Source organism: Pygocentrus nattereri, chromosome 19 (assembly GCF_015220715.1).
Source record: "Pygocentrus nattereri isolate fPygNat1 chromosome 19, fPygNat1.pri, whole genome shotgun sequence".
Lineage (NCBI taxonomy): Eukaryota > Metazoa > Chordata > Actinopteri > Characiformes > Serrasalmidae > Pygocentrus > Pygocentrus nattereri.
Window position 1 is genome coordinate 9,719,989 of NC_051229.1, and position 20,143 is coordinate 9,740,131.

At 39.4% G+C, this 20,143-nt stretch overlaps 1 protein-coding gene across 2 annotated transcripts in view; it reads right to left on the bottom strand.

The window, feature by feature from the left end:
• gpc5c (glypican 5c) overlaps positions 1 to 20,143 on the bottom strand; it is a 306,030-nt gene that overhangs the window by 180,384 nt on the left and 105,503 nt on the right. Inside the window, exons 4-6 of one of the 2 annotated variants that reach the window (XM_017702514.2) lie at positions 14,225 to 14,382; positions 11,033 to 11,092; positions 8,718 to 8,840 (exon numbers count right to left, since the gene is read on the bottom strand). In XM_017702514.2, coding sequence (XP_017558003.1) covers positions 8,718 to 8,840; positions 11,033 to 11,092; positions 14,225 to 14,382 — 341 coding nt within the window. The remainder of the gene's footprint in view (positions 1 to 8,717; positions 8,841 to 11,032; positions 11,093 to 14,224; positions 14,383 to 20,143) is intronic. The other variant, XM_017702515.2, reaches the window with a different exon arrangement.

Here is a 20,143-nt window from a genome sequence, read left to right on the forward strand (position 1 = left end):
CATGTGATTTAGTTAAGGTTTGAGTAAAACTGGACCTTTTGGTGACACTGCATTTATGTCCCTTGCCTATGCTATAATGGCTTTTCCACAAATTACCACTGCACAATATAATCAATAGCAGCACTTTTCTGGTATTGAGACAAAAAAATAAATAGACACCAGGCGACCTGTCCAGGGTGTAGGTAACTGATTTCCAAATGAGATGTACCAAAAGGTTCTGGAAAAGCTTGATCTATCAGACACGGTCATTCTGTGATTGTGTTATAGACTTGCAGTTTTAGAGCGATTTAACAAAACCTGTTTTTATTCATTTTTTTATTTCATGATTCATCAAGAAAAAAAGGGCCGGTTTCATGCAGTTCTGATAAAAAACAAAGGTAGGATTCATAAATATGTAAATTGTATATATCATGGCTCATGGCAGGCCACCAAATCACTCTGAAGTTTTAACCATATGAAAACAATCCGGTCCACTGCATTTCCAGAATGGCTGTCAGGGGGCTAATCAGCCTCATTGGTTATGGCACAATATCTAAAACTGCATCTTTGGCCAGGTCCTGGCTCTAGGTGCAACGTCCTTTTATCAAAAAATCGCACAATTTAATGCTCCATCCACCCAGTTAAATGGACAATTTAGAAACTGCACTTGAAGCATGGGTGTGGACACGGTCATGCTCAATTAGATCTAGTCATACAGTACTTCACTGTGCTGAATTAGTGGACCCATGGTTGAAAAACATTCAAATCAAAATTTGAAAAACAGATGTTTGTGAATTTACGACAACTGTGCTATAGACTGTACCATTTTCTAGGCTTAACACAGTGATGGAATAAGCATATTTGTGTTCGTATGTGTTGGCTGACTCACAGCTCTAGAGGGCAGGGCCCTTTAGTATGGGCTTCTGAATACCACACATTTTTATCCCCTTATGACGAGCCATTTGTTTACCATTCATACATCTGGAACAGAGGAGATGAGTGCGGAGTAGAAAGAGAGAGACGAGGAGAGAAGGGGGAGAGCAGAGAGAGAAAGAATACGCAAAACCTTCCCTCCCCTCTCCGTTCTGTCTTCATTGTGTTTATTTTTCCCCCTTCTCTTTTCTGTGCCGCTCCACCCCACCTACAAGTACATTGTGTCTTTCCTTTCATTATCAGTGTCCTCTTCTATCTGTCACTTGTTTTATGTCTGTGTGTGGTCTCCCATTCCAAACGTTTTAACATTCACACACATACAAACACACAGAGAAAGCCAGGTGTACGCTCATGCATACATTCCTGTGCCCTGTAAACACCTAAACAAACACAAACATGAAAACACTCAGTAGTTACATGGTATGTGGGTGTTTTCATACTTTATCAGGGGAAAATGACATTTTATTTCACAAAAGCTTCATTTTTTATTGTTTAAAACGAAATAAGGCAATATTTTAAAACATTAGAAAATAAGTATACATATATATATGTGTGTGTGTGTGTGTGTGTGTGTGTGTGTGTGTGTGTGTGTGGACACACACCCCAAGTAATTCAAGAGCATTTCCATTGGCCCATTCATGATTAAAATTTAATATTTAATACATAATAAAGGACTGACGGCATTTTTAAATGTTACCAAAAAAAAAAACACAAATGGAGATCCAAGGTTCTGTTTCAACAGTGACAATGTGTATATATTATGTTTAATGGCACATTAAGACTAGGGATGTGCGCAGGTACTCAAACTCAGCATCTGAAGTGCCAGTATTAGAATATTGAAATCACTTTTTGGGTATTTGTTACATTCAACCAGGGAAAATATATATATTCTACGATTACATGTATATTCTTCTATAAAATATGAACACCTGAATGTGAACGCATTGGCAAGGGTGCATGGTTAAGACATGACTGAGAAGGCAGAGGTAGTGCGCGCCCGCTCTGCCACCAGTACTCTAGCTGACATTAGCTAGGTCCATGATATGTGCTCCGCCCCCTCCACCCTTGCGGCTCTCTCCCTGGCTTCCTCGCCAAGGTGCATCGCGGCTGAGCGCTCGGGCCACGCCTTTCTGCCGGCTCTCTCGGCTGTCATTGTCAGGGCCCGGCACATGTCTCACAATGGAAATAGTAACATTGTGGCAGATTAGCCAATACAGAAAAAAAGACTTTGCGTAGATGATGAGCCCTCATCAGCATCCAGTAGAGTAGTGTTTAGGGTTAGCTCATTAGCTTATCTGAGAGGCAGTTTCTGTTACTCATCCAACACAAAAACCTACTGATTTCCCTTGGGTTTTTTTTTTTTTTTTGATTTTCCCCAATTTAGTTGTATCCAATTTAACCCACTAGTTACGACTCTTCCAATCACACATTACCACTAGTGCTGAAAGGGGACGAAGGCTAGCACAGGCTTCCTCTGAGATCTGTAAAGCGAGTCACTGCATCTTTTTTGAACTGTTGCTCACGCAACATCACTGGACAGCAAACATGCTCCAGAGCAAAGCGCCAACCACCAGTTCTGTTATGTCACCTAAAAGACGCTTACACTGACCAGCATCATGCTGAGTAATTGGGGGAGATGGGGGGCTTTCCTAACCACCCACTTGTGCTCTCTTGTACTCCTTGCCACAGATGGCTGTAGCATCACCAGGGATCAAACTACCCCTTGGGGATTATTTAATAATACAATGTCTTCAAATTTCAACATCCAGTGCTATCATCTAAACAGTAAGCCCACAGCCTTACACCAAGTTTGGCCTTTTTCCTCCTCTTTTGTTGTTGCTTTTTTGTCCCTGTTAACTGGATATCTGTTCATAAACTCTTATGGATACTGGAATAGCAAACCTAGTTGCGTATCCCTAGTTCTGACATGGTAGAAAACAAACATGTGCATGTATACTCATATCATTAATATATATGTACGCATTGCACATTGATCAAGTTGCATCTCCACACTGCACTGCACACAACCAAACATCTTAGAACAGGTCAAATAAGCAGACAGGAATTCCTCTATTACTACTGACACATAGGCCAGACTCATCACTGACACACACACACAGCACAGTTGGCCTTCCATCAGGAACACAAATCAAGGGAGTGGTTTTAAAGATCAGTTAGGAACAAAGTGTTTCAATTCAGTAATACGTCTTACCAGCATGACTCATAAAGTGAACAAAACATGAAGTCAAATTATCCTCAAACCATCAGAAATAACGAGCACAGCAAATGACAACTTGACCCTCTCTCCCCTTCTATTGCATCATCAACAAATGTGTGGTCTTTTTTTTGTTGAGAGTAGATCATAAGAAACAACATGTAAAACGATCATTCATTCATCCATTCATGGGCAGAAGTTACCTTCTGTTAAAGAAACAACTTCATGTAAATCAAGGGGTCATCCAACTGAACTGACGTGGGGCCAATTTTATATATATATATATATATATATATATATATATATATATACACACACACACACACACACACACACACACACACACATCAAGAGTTAGTTAGAAAAGTTAGTTCATTTATTACTTCAAGGCTAGATTACTGTAATGCCCTGCTGTCTGAATGTCCCAGGAAAAGCCTCACTCAAAAAGCTTCAGCCAGAGTCCTCACAAGAACCACCATATTAGCCCAGTTTGATCAACCCTACACTGGTTACAAGGTCAATTTTGCATTGACTATAAAATTCTATTACTGACTGTAAACCCCCACCCTCACACACCAGCACACCCAACATACACACATTTCCCACACTAACAGACACACCCCATTATTCATTCTCAACTTTTGGACACTCAAATTCTTTCACAACAATGACACAGTTAAGTCTGCTGACTTAACAATAAATCTATTTCCAGTCGGTTCACATCCATGCAGGACAAGCAATCATCAAGCATAAGATTTATAACTAATAAGGTCAGTTAAGACAGCTCAATTATTAGATACCTTTTAAAATGTGGTAACACGGGGCGTTTTCTTTTGATAAGCCAAGAAAGAAACACACTGAACACAATCCCAGCTAGAAAGTCAGCTACAGTGCTAGCTAGCAAAAACATCTGTCAAAATGTCTTACTAGCAAAGTTGAAGCTAATAATCATTTCAATGAAGAATGGACTGGATGTGTTTTTTTACTGAAAAGCCAGGGAGGAAGACTCAAAAGACATTTTGCAAGATACCAAGTAAAGCCAGCTCACTAGCTCACTAGCAAAACTGCTTCTGCCAAAATGTCTAATCGGCCTATCTGTGTAGAATAGACTGAAAAACTTGCCTGGTCACTACTGCTAACATGGCTAATGAACACTTCAGTACATGCTGTCTAATGAAAAATAGACACTTGATTATCAGATAGGGCTGGAATATACACTATGGGGCATTTCAACGGCTCTTACATTCAATTCATACAGGTTTCCTCAAGGAAAATAACCAAGCCTATTCTGTCAATAATAAACTCCTCGCTTAGCCTTGGAAACACCCCAAAAACTCTTAAACTAGCAGTAATTAGATCGCTGACTAAGAAAGATAACCTTGATCCCTGCGAACAATCATTTTATAGACCTCTCTCGATTCTCCCCTTTATATATTGGAAAAAGTAGCAAAACAATTAAGTTTCTATTTGCATAGGAATCATATACATGAAACATTTCAGTCTGATTTTAGGCCACATCATAGTACAGAAACAGCACCAGTAAAAACTGTTCTTTTATTATTATCTGACAAAGGAAATGTGTCTTTGCTAGTCCTCCTTCATCTTAGTGCAGCATTTGCCACAACAGGCCATGCTATCTTACTAGATAGACTAGAAAACCTTGTAGGGGTTACAGGAATAGCTCTTTCCTGGCTCAGTTCCTACCTCATTGAGTGCTACCAGTTCATTAGTGTAAAATGTGAATCATATGTCCTCACAAAAGTAAAGTACGGTGTTCCATAAGGCTCTGTTTTAGGGCCTATATTATTCATAATATATATGCTGCCACTGGGCACCATTATCAGTAAACATGGCATAGATTTTCACTGTTATGCTGATGACACTCAGTTTATATATATATACACACACACACACACTATGAACCATCATGCCTACTTTGAATAGGGGGGAGAGCTTTCTCATACAAAGCCCCCCAGCTTTTGAATGATCCTCCTGTTAATGTTCAGGCCTCAGAAAGCCTCAGTCTTTAAGTCTAGGCTAAAAACTTACTTGTGTAGTCAAGCCTTTGGTAATTAGTTTTCCCTGTCAGATCTAGACCTGACAGAGTCCCTGCTGCTCTGTTAATACTGTAATCTGTGATTAGTCACTCATTACAGAACTGACTCTGGGCTTTTTTCCTTTCTTGCTGAGTAGAACAGCTGCCCATCCTGTGCGTCTGATGCTGTTGACTCTTCTGCCTTGATCAGGTGCCCACTGCTCTCCAGCCTTCAAGACCGGCTTGACCACCACTGAGCTTCTTGCTGTAAAAACGCTTTGCAGTTCTCACCTCAGATGCTGCTGCTGCAGCAGCATAATTATAAAAATCAAATTAACCACTGCCCCACCCGTTTTTCCCACGTTGTACAATAATACTTTATTCTAACAATGTTTGCTGTGCGGTGTCGATCAGAGGGTGGGTTCCCCTTCTGAGTCTTGGTTCCTCTCAAGGTTTCTTCCTCCTGCCCTTAGTGAGTTTTTCCTTACCACTGTCGCCACTGGCTTGCTCATGTGGGCTTGGACCCGGATTTTCTTTCTGTAATGCTGATTGTTCTGTAAAGCCGCTTTGTGACAACACCTGTTGTGCTATATAAAAACTTTTCTTGCTTATGCTTGGGAAGTATAACTTGACCCCTTCAGAGATGTTCAATACCTTAATGTTTTCACAGAGTCAAGAGAATTTGAATAGAACCTAAAAATTGTTGTGAAACAATTTAATTGGGTAATACGATTGGGCTAAGCAGAAAACTTGTTTATGCAGCCCACAGGCCACTAACTGATGACTCTATCTTGTGTGAACATGTCATGAGGAAAGGGCCAACAGAAATGGTCCAAATTGCTTGGAATAAAAATTTTAAACAAGAACATTTTTCCTTAGTTGAAATGACCGTTTTGGAAATACAATTTCTTTTGACAGCTATTTTAATACATAACAGTTTATCCTACAGGGTCAGACACTCACTCTTAACAATCACAAAGCAAGTCTACTTTAGATTACTTCAAGATGAACCCTGACTGTGACTTTTTATGCTGTAAGTGTTTATATCTAATTCTATTAAAGCATGTGTTGAGGTGTTTTGTTTATGATAAATAGTAAAAATTCTCTACTAGTAGGTCGCCATTGTCACACAGTGATGTAAATATGATAGCAAAATATTTTGTTTGGTTTTTTTGCTTGCATATGTTAACAGACAGCGTTCCCAAATCAATGCATTTGGAGGCAAGTGCATGATAGCAAGTTGTTTGCTTGATGCTCATTGGTATGGTACGTTTCCCATACTCGATAGCCTATTAGCTCCAATACAAAACTAAACAGGCAAACTTCAGATATCAAACAAGTCTTGGCTGATCATCTACACTTACGGTAAAGGAATCTGATTAAACACCTTAACCAATTTGACTGAACTGTTACCTCTAATTATAATATCTAGCTCTATAACACCATGATTGGCATGTTTGGGGATTCACACCCACTTTTCTCAGAGCTCTTCAAGACCTACCACAAAACTAATGTCACCAAAACCCATCTCCAAAGCCCCTGCACGCAGGAACACATGTAAACATGAGCAGCATAATGCTTATGTGACATCATATATACATGTACATTAAGAGGAACTAATGCTCTGCCAAGTAAGCATGTAAAGCGTCTCTCTCTGTTCTCTGTTCAGTGGCATTGACGGTGACTCTGTTTGCCAAGATTTGCGGGGGTTACCATGGAAATTGGCCCAAAAGCTGGGACGGCCGCGGGAAAGAGCGGGATTGAACGAGATGGTGCAAGACGGGGAGAGAGATGGAGAGGGATGGTGAAAGCATTTTCATAATTGCTGAGTGATTTTTAAGAAGCAAGGCCAGAGCGAAGCAGCGAGAGAGAATGATTGATGACAGAGAAGGGCTGATGAAGGCCCACACGCAGCAAAAAAACCAAAAAAAAAACCAGCCGCAGTGAAACAAACATCGGCAGAGAGAGGGAAAAAGAGAGAGAGAGAGAGATAATGAGAAGAGGAAGAGGCAAAGTGAGGACATATGCCTCACAAAGCAACTTTCAATTCCAAAAGTTCCATCATATGATCAAAAGATGCACTTTGTGACTATTCCTAAAAGCATTATCACTGATGCATATCCATGCCATCAAATCCAAACCCCAAACTCTTCCATTTCCCACAGTACTCTGAAACAGTGATGTAGAAACCTAAAGATTAGAACCAGACATCAAACCTTTAAGCTAAATATCTCCAGCAGAGAGCCAACAGAAGTCATTATAAAGCGATTAGCAGCGAAGCTCCAGGCCGCAGAGGTAATTCTCTCATAATGGACACAGTTCCTCGGTGCATTCCTTCATTCTATCTGTAATCCACGGAGTGTAACAATCCATCTCATCCTTCCAAGAGCAAGAGTAGACAAAATAAACTCCCTCAAACATATGCACGCACAGAAAAACACTCACACACGCCTTGGACACTAACTGTGAAAAGTTTGGGGACACTTTACTGCCTTTTCAGATTGTCAGAGTGCTTTTTCTACATTTACAGACCCAGGAGAATTTGCCCTGAGACTGTGACGTGTATAATAACTGTATTTTATATGGCCTCTGCTATCGATCAGGATCCCTTCTGCAAAGTGGGAATAGAGCTAAGTGGGTCATAGGTAACAGAGTCCTCTACTTTGGCTGCATTAAACAGGGTTTTTTTTTTTTTTTGAGGCAGGTTGTCTTTGTCATTCTATATCATTATGTCATGTAATTTTCCCACGGTCCCTAACACTGAAGCGAAAGCGGGAGAGAACACAGTGATACCCAATGAGCTGAGTCTTAATCTTTGTCGAATAAATTAAAAAAAACAATGAAGTGCAGTTCATTAAAAGTGGTTGCAGCACACTGTCATCTTCGATTTGGCCTCAGAACTGTAATGAATTTAGTGACAAAAAATGGAATTGCCAATGTTACACCAACTTTACTGGCTGGGGCTGCTTACTGTTTATTCTAAAAACATTTCTCCCGAGGCCGTTACTGCAGCAAAAGGGGACAAACTCCTTAAAAACACTCTTGACTACAGAAGAAATGTGGGATGAGCAGGTGTCTACAAACTTTTGGACATAAAACGTAAGTGCTGACATCACAACAAGGAGGTATATCATTGCAGCAAAGATCACTTGCTCGTTTTGAAAAGCCAAGTGTCCCCAAACATTTAATTTCAAATAGCAGCAAAAGTGAAGTTGTTCAACAAAACTCCGTACATGAAATAAACTATAGTGAAAGGCACATCTTTCGTTCCTCTTCTCTTCACGCACTCTCTTCTTATTAATTCCTATTTTCCTTCCACCTTTTTCTGACCTTAGAAGTCACATGGGTCTCTCTACTCTTTCTATTCACCCATTGTTCCACTCATATCTCCTTTATGCATCTGTCTCTCTTGGTTTGTCCATCATCTTTCCACTCCATCTCTCTTAGTCAGTTTCCTTCTTTCCTCCATAGCATTCTTTCCGCGATATTATCTTGTTTTTATCAGCCATCATCCTCTGTTTGTCTCTGTTCCTCTAATGAAAAACACAGGCTCACCTCTCCACCACGTCGTCTCCACTCCAGCAGGTGAACTCGTCCCGCACCACCTCTCCCTCACACAGCATCTCCGGCAGCGCAGCAAAAAATGCCTTGTAGCGCCCAATGTAGTTCATGAACTCCCTAAAGGTGAAACGGAGAGAAAGAAAGACAGATCAAGAGAAAAGTTGAAAGACGTTTATTCTTTAATGAACAGTCATCTACAAAAGTTTGAGCACCAAAATACAAGGTGTTTGTTTTGTTGATTTTCTAAATGAAGATAAGTTACAGAAAACACTTAAAATATGACATTTTCCTGCTTATTTTAGTGCTCAGTTTCTATTTATTTATTTATTCAATTTGCAAACAGTGATGGACATTATGTCCAAAACATAAGATACTTGAAGACATTGTCCTGACAGCTGATACGTATTATAATATTTAGTTTTTCTGTTATTTGATTCGTGGGAACACAAAAAAAGCTCCAGAAGATCCATCCATCCATCCATCCATCCATCCATCCATCCATCCATCCATCCATTTTCTAAGCCGCTTCTCCGCCAGGGTCGCGGGGGCTCCAGAAGATCCACATTAAAAATATTAAAAACTGAGGACAATGATTTTTATTCAATATTTCACATACAAAACTACTCTAAACACAACTAAAGAGGACTATTTATCCTCTCATTGTAATGAAAAATATAGTCCAGCTCTACTTAAGTGATAAACATCTACAAACAGAACTGAAATTAAAAAAAAAAAAAACACCTAGTCTCAGTGATAATACAAAGAAAACACCTAGCCTGCGAATTAAAAGTTAAATTAAAACTCATGACCAGACCCTGAGATAAAGCACCTACACCAGGCCAAAGACACACTCCACTTATTATGACTCTCACCTGGTCCACCGGATGAATTTAGAATTTGAAAAGTGTGAAATGAGAATTTTTTAAAGATGTTAAGCACCTCATGGAACTGGCTTGCGACTCACTAACTCACACTGAGCACTCAAAAAAAGTCCACAAGGTTCAGCAATTAGCCGAATCAAATAACTTGTCACGCTTCACAAAACCAGAGCTTTGGAGCAGTGCTATTGTTGCTAAATGCAGGCATTATTAGAAGCTTTCTATTTCTGCGTCACAGTGGTGGCCTGCTTTTTCATTCAATGTGTGACCGTGTTTATAAAAATAGGAGTTAATAGTGGATTATTATTTTGAAAAGGCCCTTCACATTTATGAACTACTTTTGACAACCAAAGTAAATCTGTAAAATGGTTATTGTCCAAATCAGTAAAAAACAAACAATATGTACACAAACTTATGTCAATAAAGCTGTTAGAGCAGTAAACTAACAGCATTAGCCCCACAGGCCTGGCAAAAACAGCATGCAGCATTTCATATCTAAATTCCTACACGGCTGAAGTTGGCTTCTCATTCACCAGATTTTTGCTCAAAATTTCTGTTCCACCTTAAAAGTAGCAGCAGTTAGATTGTTGCACTTGTAAAAGTGCCTTAATGTAATTGTTGCATCATTTAAGATAGAACAGGAATTTGATTAAGCAGCCAACTTCAGAGTCACTGAATTTCAGGAGCAGCTGGTCTATGGCTTGTTGACTCTGATGCAGTTGGCAGCCAGGCTTCTCATGCGCTATGAGAGGAAGTGAGTCAATCGCTCTGCTGTCCATGTCAGGCTAAGGGTAACCTCAAAAGACTAGCCATTATTTTATATCTGTTGCCTGGGAAAAAAGCGAAATACTTTAGATGCAACAGACTAAGACAGCGGGAGGTGACAGAGTCCACTGTCTTTTCATTTTCATTTGAAACATGACTGAAACATCACTGACTCAGCCATTCAGCTAAACAGAATAACATCAGCAAGGTTGGTACTGTTTGTAAATCACCTTATATTTGTTTTTTGTGTGTTTTACTGCTCTAACAGCTGTGGCAAAAGAAAAAGAATTCCAATCCACTTCTACCCACTGACCCTTCTGTTTTGGACAATGGAATACCTGATCATTCTACTGGAAGAGATAATCATTCAAGCAACCCATGAAACCACAAGTCGCCACAAGTCCCATGCAGAGTGAAGGATGAATCAGTCATCTACGTTTGATTATCAGAAGTGAGTGGGCACTAATGCAACTGAGGAGGCACTAAGGGAGAAATCTCATTACAGTTGATCATCAAAGACCACAAACTGACACACAACCACATACAGGCTGATTACACATGCGGCATGTAACACAATCTCTTAAGGGAAAGGGAAAAGCTATTGTTTTTTGTTTGTGTTTTTTGTTTGTTTTTCATGTATTGGTGTGCGAGTGAATGCATGCTTACCGAGCAATCTGTTTCAGACTTCTATCTTTATCACTCTTGGCGGGTTTCAGAGGGAGTGAGCTGAGAACGATCAAATCCCCCCACACAAGGTTATGGAGCAGTCCGGGGGAGGAGGCAAGCAGGAAGACAGACAGTTGGGAGAAACCAAATGGTTACAAAATGGGGGAGAACAAGGGAAAGGGAGAGAAAAGTCATTATCCTGGAGGAAAAGTAAGACATGCACATGCGAAACCAAAGCTAAACTGTATTCCACAAGTAAAACATACATGCTGGGCACCTCACAGGGAAACGGACGTAAAGATTCTACAATGTACTTCTCCAAGCTCCGCCCACAAACGTGTTTTTAGTAAGTGTTGTGAGGCTGGACAAACTTTACAGAACACTGACAAAAATATCATCAATGTAAAGAGAAACTGTAGCACACCAATCTATTTTTTTTTCTATTTTTTAATCTATTATTTTTTCAGATACAGCAGGTTTTCACCCTAGACCATGCAGTCTTATAACAAGAATGTCTAGGGGGAATTTCAGGCTAAATGTTGGTGGAAAATGTAGCGTCATTTGGGTGGGGAAAAACTGGACGTGAAATTCATGAAACTATCCAGACTCGGAGCTCAAAGTAAGGGAGTAAATTTGGAGGTGGTTTTAGATGGGGAGTATCCTTTTTGTGAGATTTTGCCACAATTTAAGACCAAAGGTTTAACAGACAAGGTCCCCAGATGTGTATTCTGGTTACAAAATCGCATCTAGGCCTGCAAGTCTAGCCAGGTGGCAGACCCCTCAAACCTACAAGAGTTGCTGGAGTAGTATCATCACAGGAAATACTTTCTAAAAATATAGTGAATAGACTGCACATGGTGAAAATATTCTTCACATTCCCTCTCTATTCTCTCTTTTTCCCAAAGAAGTGCTATGTGTGATTGATTTGGAGTTCAGTTCATTTATATCAGAAGATGAAAGAAAAGTTTTACACGTAATGCTTATTTAGACTTGAAAAACCATATATGAAGTTGATAGTTAATGACAGTAAATGTTCACAAGGGGGAACATTCTTTCATTTCACTTGTTAACAGAACAGCAAAGCTAAAATACTATGCTATACAAAGTTCCACAAAACCATTCCAAACTAACCGTTTAGATGTATTTTGTATTGTCTAACATTTTGCTTAAAGCCTATTGGGACTAGATATTAGAAGGCTGATGCTGCTCCTCTGTCACAAGCCAGCTCATCTCTGCAAAACACTGCTATGTGAATGATCAGATCTGAGCTGGACTTTCAAGCATCTTGACATTTGAAAAGAGACTGAGAATTTTAAATTGGCCAAAACAAGAGCATATATTGCATAAAAGTGTTAAAAACAAACATTAGCCTGCCATGCTCTAAACCAAGCTGGGCGGCATGCAAGTCCCAGTCCATTTTATGGTAGGGGAAACTGTCTGGTGTATTTTTGGTGTATGTTTTGGAATATAATCAAACTAACATTAGCACAGTGGCAAATTTGTCATTATCACTGCCACTTACCAAGCTATCCCAAGGTATATCAAGGTAACATAGTATTTTAGACTAGAAAATTTAAATGATGTAGTGCTGCTAATTTCTCTTCAGGTTGCACTGGATTTTTGACAATATTCCTTAAAGCCTATCCATCTTTGCAACAACCGCTATGAAAGAACGCATTTATGGACAGAGCGTGGATCACTTAATTGTACTTCACTGTGTTCTACTGTATTCCTTTCCAAATGATTATTTCTACCAAACCTGACATTTACTGACAATTCAAAAGGGCTAGTTGTGAACCCCAGACAATAATGTCATCAACATGTGCCAAACTGTTTTCTCACTGGCATTTGCTCAGAGGGACAGAAAATCCAGACAGGAAGTGCCTCCTCCATCTCCTGTTAATACTTTCATTCAGATTGCCAACGGGCACTGCCCTCTGTGCCAACTATAACACTCTGTCTGCCAGCTCTGTGGGATATGGATCTGCAGCACTGCTGCTCTAGCAGAGGGATCCACTATCTGTGTGTGTGTGTGTGTGTGTGTGTGTGTGTGTGTGTGTGTGTGTGTGTGTGGTGTACAGAAGGTGTTAAAACCCCTCATAACATTCGTATATTGTATATCCTTTGGTGCAGCTCACTTTCTATCACAGGCTTAGCTTCTGTTATTGATGGAGCCTAGCTGTCTTGTGAGAGTAAGCAGTGTGACACATTTCTTTACTGAGTGACAAAGGCATCCACCAGGGGTATGACCATATCTAGACCCTCTATAATTTTGATTATGGTAAAAGAAAGTTTTCTGTGATAAGAAAGCTACAGGCTACAATTTACAATGGAAAAATCTACAAGTGACATAAGCTCATAAACTCAACCTAGGTCACCAAAATTAACCCAGCCCACCCAATTCAAGTCAGTCTACAGAAGTGACGTAGGCTAATCCACACAAACTCATCTCAACTTAACTCACCAAAGCAACCTATCCCGACCTATAACAGTAAACTTAACCCAACACACTAAACTCATTCCAACATAACCCACCCAATTCAACCCACCCAACTTGTATCAAACCCAACTCACACCAACCCACCCAACATCCTAACCCAACTCAACCTAACCCAACCCACCCAACCATCCTTCCATTTCATCCCAACCCTCTCAACTAAGTGTAACGTAACCTACTAAAAATAAACCACTCCAACCAGCTCAAGACAACTCAACCCAGTTACATAAACCCAATCCACCTGACTTAACTCAACCTACCTAACTGGTTCCCACGATTCCCACCCCATCAACTCATTTAACTGATCCCTGCTCAATCCAACTCACCCAACTCAATCCAACTCTTGATCAGTAAATATCTAAACAATGTCACCAAAAAACGGAGAGGGCATGTTTATGTCTAAGTCATCTTCCATGATGAATGTAAAAGCTAAACCATGATGCACATTTTCATTTGAACATCTGCATCTTATTAGAGTTGAGATTAAACACCAACAACTGCAAATCATCATTTACTTTCCTGATAGTAGGGCTCCCAAATGCACTCTGTATGTATAACCATCTTATCTGCCTGCTTATTTTTATTTTTCATATTCTTAACAAATTACAAACATATGTATTATTCATATAATGTATTTACATGTGTGTATATTTATACACATACATGCAAAGTTCATGGGACAAGGGATGTCTAACCTGCGCAGGTGGGACAGTCTATCCAGCTGTTCCATGGCTGGGGGGTCCGACTGGTTGGTGGGCAATGGTGGGCTGTCTGTTACTGTGGGTACCATCTTAACTGTGGTGGGCTGAACACTGTGGGTCTCAGTCATGGACTGGCCACATACTTTATCCACCTGAGAGAGAGAGAGAGAGAGAGCGAGAGAGAGAGAGACAGAGAGAGACAGAGAGAGTGAGTGTGTGTGTGTGTGAGTGATGCAGATCGACTGAGACAGAATTTTAAAGCATACTGAAGTGAGATAGATGGTCTCCATTAGTCTCTCTAATGGAATTAGCTCCATCACTGAGCTCTGTTCATCAACACACTCACTTACCTTACACACATACACTGTATCCACATTGTAGCAATTTATTTGCAGAAGAAACAAAAATCAGGATTGTGTCTGTTGCATTCTCACTGCCCACCCATAGACCCCTCTGCAATGGGAAGCATCCTCTGCACGCTGTGACGACTTTTAGAGAAAGATATATGTTAGATTGTGCGAGTGTTAAGAAGCTGGTTGGTGAGATATGCTTGTGTGTCTGCAGGCACACACCACATTTTTTGCTGTGGGTATCACATAATGCAAAAATAATGTTCTGTGATTGGTTATTTTGTAATAATGTCTCACTCAAACCTCCCTTTCCTGTAAAAGTAGGGAGTTATTGGCCACGTTATGTGTGTGTGTATTAATTATTAATGAGCAATAATACATTTTTCTTACATAAGGGAACTAGAAAAATAGTACATTTCCGACGATTTAAGTAGTTTTACTTTCTTATACTAAGTTTTCACACTCTGATGACTGGATGGTTTGCGGTGACTAGCTTCAAACCTTTATTACAACTCAGGCTGAACTGGAAAACATGTAAAACAATATTTAAAATGTATTCAAAACATCAGGACAACATGTTATACAAAAGAGTAACCAAATAAATAAATAAATAAATAAGAATTAATTAAGAGAAACCAACAAACCCGCCCGGTAGGAATGCTGGTGAAGCTCCACCTCTAACAACACAAAAGTTATACTACTCAAACTTTGTACGTTTCTGTTGCTTGAGCTGTAGAAATGTGACATTTGAGAGCTGACGATCAAAACTGACAATCACATCAGTCATGAAAACACTATCGGAATCTACTGGAGTCAATGTTCACATCTGGGGCTGCAGCATTTGGGAACATTTCATGTCTGTAAATTGTATTGGTTATGTGAAATTTAGCTATTGGTACTTTTTCTATTTTTCAGGCTCTACTGTAGACATGGCGTAGACAAGAACAAGTGTTTGTTTGAAATCTAACCCAGAAACATCTCACATCTCTGCTTCTGAAGGATCACAAATCATCCCATCTCTCAATTCATAAACAAGGCCAAATGCAAATGAGGGCTTTGTGATGAAGCGGACTGAAAACATTTACATTTGTAATTGCAGTTATAGCACTTACACATACACCCTCTGATACAAACAGACTGCCTTGGCAAGAGATGAATATATGTCTCTCTCTTAGACACAAACACACACACACCCACCCCCACACACCCACCCACAGGGCTAGGGCCTGATCAATACTGTCTCATTCCACTGAAAGCTCCCGGTCTCATAAATAGACCTTCAGTCTTTCAGCCACAGCAAACACAGTGTTTCGCTTGAACACACTCGTAAACTAAAACTGAATTAGAATCAATTACTCTGCACTGATACGGAAAATAAGGGCCATTCACTGGCCTCCCTTCTCCCTTCTATTGCTGTATTAGCTGATGGGCACTCATGCGATCCCATTCAGTGGGCAGCTTTGTTGTGAAGCCTTTTAGCAAATACATAAACCTGCATTTTTCACTGAATCTCCAATACATAAAGCTGAATTAAATGCACAGAATTGTTAAAATTGTCATCAAATTAACCATTTCAAAGCACAAAATGTGTAAGAGCTGACCAGCTTGAAAAAAACTCATTACAGAAGCCTGTTTAATTATGACTGAACATGCTGTTTTGGTATGAGAACACGTCTTGCTCTTCACTGCTTCTCTTTTTCAAAGCTTGCTTAGATAGCTGTTTATTAGGGACAGCCGCTTGAAACATTCCTGCTATTCAGACAGTGTGAGTCTCCCAAAGCGATTTTTATGTTTGGGGGTGGGGGGGCAGATTTAACATTTGTTTGTTGTGTGTACGTTACAGCGTTACAGGTAGGGCTGTCATTATTGGCTATATAACCAATGCAGATATATAAATATTTTGACATTCTATAATTCATGTGTATAATTATAATAATAATAATAATAATAATACATTTTATTTGACGGCGCCTTTCTGACACTGAAAGGTCACCTTACATAAAATGAGACAATAATAATAGTAAATAAACAAGTAAATCAATAAAACACAGTAAAAAACACAGTAAAACCAAGAGATAACACTCAAAGTATAAAATAAAATAAAATAAATGAAAAAAAAAAATGGATAAAATTAATAAAACAGAGTGATTGGAGTTAGGAGTTATATGCAGATCTAAAGAGATGTGTTTTGAGACCCGACTTTAAATGTAAAATAGAGTCAGAGGTAGAGCATTCCATAGCCTAGGGGCAGAGGTACTAAAGGCCCTACCTCCCATGGTGCTAAGGCGTATAGTGGGTACAGACAGGTGGATAGAGGCAGATGATCTCAGTGATCGTGAATGTGAAGAGAGATTAATAAGGTCAGAAATATACGGAGGGGCGAGGTTATGAATTGCTTTGAAAGTAAGGAGTAATATTTTGTATTGTATGCGTTGAGTAACCGGGAGCCAGTGCAGCTGGTGCAAAACAGGAGTGATGTGATGGAAAGGAGTTCTTGCAATGATACGTGCAGCAGAGTTCTGAACCATTTGAAGTGTGTGTAGTGATTTTAGGGGGAAGCCAAAGAGGAGAGAATTACAGTAATCCAGGCGTGACGTAACAAGTCTATGAACCAAAATAGCAGTAGTGTCAGAGGAAAGAGAGGGTCGCAAGCGATTAATATTTCTGAGGTGAAACTCGACTAATAATTGATTAATCAGCTGCAACTGTCTGGCAATGTTCTGATAAACTGAAATACTGTTCAATAAAAGCTAAACTACCACCACAGAAAACATTCGAGCTACAGTAAGTAATATGTATCAGCTAAAAGTGAGTGTTGCAATCATAACTATGTATATTGTAGCTTTTCATGCTGTAGAATCACTGAACATGTTTAACATTTTATCGTGCTAGTTCACAAGGATGAGAAAATCTCACTTAAATGGGAAAACTATACTTACAAAATAAGCTAATTAAGCAGTTGTGCATAGTTATCAAGCTAAAGTATGTAACGCTGTGACCGGCCAAGAATGAACAGACACAGACACAGCTTTGAATATTCAAATTACTAACATTAATAATGCATCATTTACTCAGTAGAGTCTATGGTTCGTAATACTAATTCTTTAACATAAAATACTAAGTGTATACAGTAAATAAAAAAATAATAAAGCACCTAAATGTATACACACACGCCAAGTTTTCATGTTTCGTTGATTTTACAAGTGAAAAGAAGTTAAAACATCCTCTACAGTGAACATGCATCTGCACATTTAATGCACAATTACTATTTATTTGCTGTTACTTACCATTAAATGAAAATGTGGCTTGTGCAAGAGTTACAGAACATTTAACATCTTACATTTAATATTTCATATCTAATGGGTTAATATATTAAACTCAACAAAAACAGATTGTGTGCACTCAAATTGCCAGACGATGCCATATTTTAAGCGTGTCTGTAGAGGATGCGTTAACGTATTTAAACTTAGAAAATCAATAAAACGTGATTTTACCACGGGTGTTCAAACTTTTGCATACAACTGTAACACAATCGCTACAAAGGATTAGAATCATTCGTTACCTACTTCAAAATCACCACTTTCCAAATGTGAGGCATTTTACATATTAATTTATTTCCTTCTCCATTTTCTACAGCTTTCTCAGTTACTTTTTCTCAGGAATTTTAAAATGTTGCATTGCTTTGTTGATCATTCTGGTCACATCTATTATGTCGTAGTTATTTACGGGCAGTTTCCAAGCTTCTTATTAATCATGTGAAAGCTATTAAAATTGCACAGGACAAGCATGTTAGAATGAATGTTTACATGTATCTGAACCTGATCCGGGTTTATATTCAAAGAATTAATGCCCAACCACTTTGTAATTTGAGCCATACAGTACAAGTTGCCATTTCCGTCTAGATGAACAACCATAACAGCGACTTGTGTCCTTGTGGCATTCTTAGTGGTTCTACATCGCACATTTAGTCCAAAGTGCATCAGCACTCATGCCAGAAGTCACTTACAAAATCCAAGCCTGAACATGGCTAATGTTAAGCGTCACTGAAAGCTCTGATTTGCAACTGATTTGCAACTGAGAAGTGAATGAAAACGAACCCTGATTAGGAAAAAACATGCAAAGTGTTGTTGCGGTCATTCTTACATCTTTTCTGCTCTCTCGGTCTCTCTTTCAAAGCTCTTTTAGAAAACATGAATTCAATCTCTGACTAAATTAGCTTGTTTAAGCCCCAAAACACTCTCATCCGGCCCCTATTTACAGCTAGTTGTAAAGGCTCATGGACTCATGTTGAGTTGGTGAGGTTCTAGGTGTGGGATTAGATCTTGTGTTTCTGTTTACGTAGGATTGGTGGGGAATTTGTATTAAGAATATGCTTACTGGTGCAAATAAAACCAAGTTTCAAAACTTCAAAGTGTGACAAACCACAAGTAAACACAAACATACGCGTAGCAGCCAGAACTTATTTATGGTTTATATTTTGGAGGGTCATCTAGGAAGTGTTACGTCCCAGAAACATTGCTGTAGTAAAAAATACAACCTGTGATTACTGAATTGCTGACCTCATATTCAACTGCCTATTTACTACAACAAGTGACTGCATACCATGACCGGTATTAGCCAGTTCGCTCAAGTCCCTCCTTTAACAGCACTAGGTGTAGATGTCTGTAGCAACCCGCCTTCAAAGCTATGGGGACACACAAATCCAATCATTTCAAATCTGACCTGAGCCACTTTTATGTGTGGTCCTAAACTGGATACCGGAATCGTGACCATGTGATCTTAAAGTGAACGCTCAAGCCCGAATCCATACACTTGTCTTTCACTGTGTGCGCGCCAACATTGAGCGTTACCATGGCAGCAGCGACAAACAGAAGTTAAAGCTTGTAAACAGTGGAAAGGCAACATCACACTATTTGCCTTCGTCTCGCTCTAATAATGAACAGCTGAGAGCTAATCAGAGTTAATTACCTTCAAAGCAAAGGCTCGTTCAGCTTGTTTGTGTTTGCTGTTCATGGTGCATGTGATTCATTTACGTGACGTTACTGATTAGGATGTGCACATGTTGATCATTTCAAAACGCTGGCTCGTTCACATTAATGACAGATCTGAGTCACTTACTTAAACGAGTGTGAAACATCGCGTTACAGAGATTGGATTTGAGCAAAATAACTGATTTGAGCAATGAGGCTTGTAATGTGAATGTACCCTATGTTACCTTATTGCAGAGATGGTTTAAAACCCAAAGGTGGCAAGCAGTTGACTTTTGCCATGGTCATAGTTCATAGCACAGTAATCTATTCTGAGAATTTTGCAATGGCCTTTTGAGTCTTTTATCATTTAGCTCTGCTGCCAGAGGAGTTCCGTGTGCATTTGCATGTTGGCCACAGTGAAAAGTGTCTGTGTGAAGAATCGTAGCTTTCTCTGTACTAGCATGTTGTCCATCACTGTATAAAAGACATGCGGCGCACTGGATGCACTGTGACTTTTTTTTTTTTCCAGAGTAAATGTGCAAGCTTTTTTAGAATGCAGTTTGGATCAACAAGCGGTTACTATAAATGTTTAA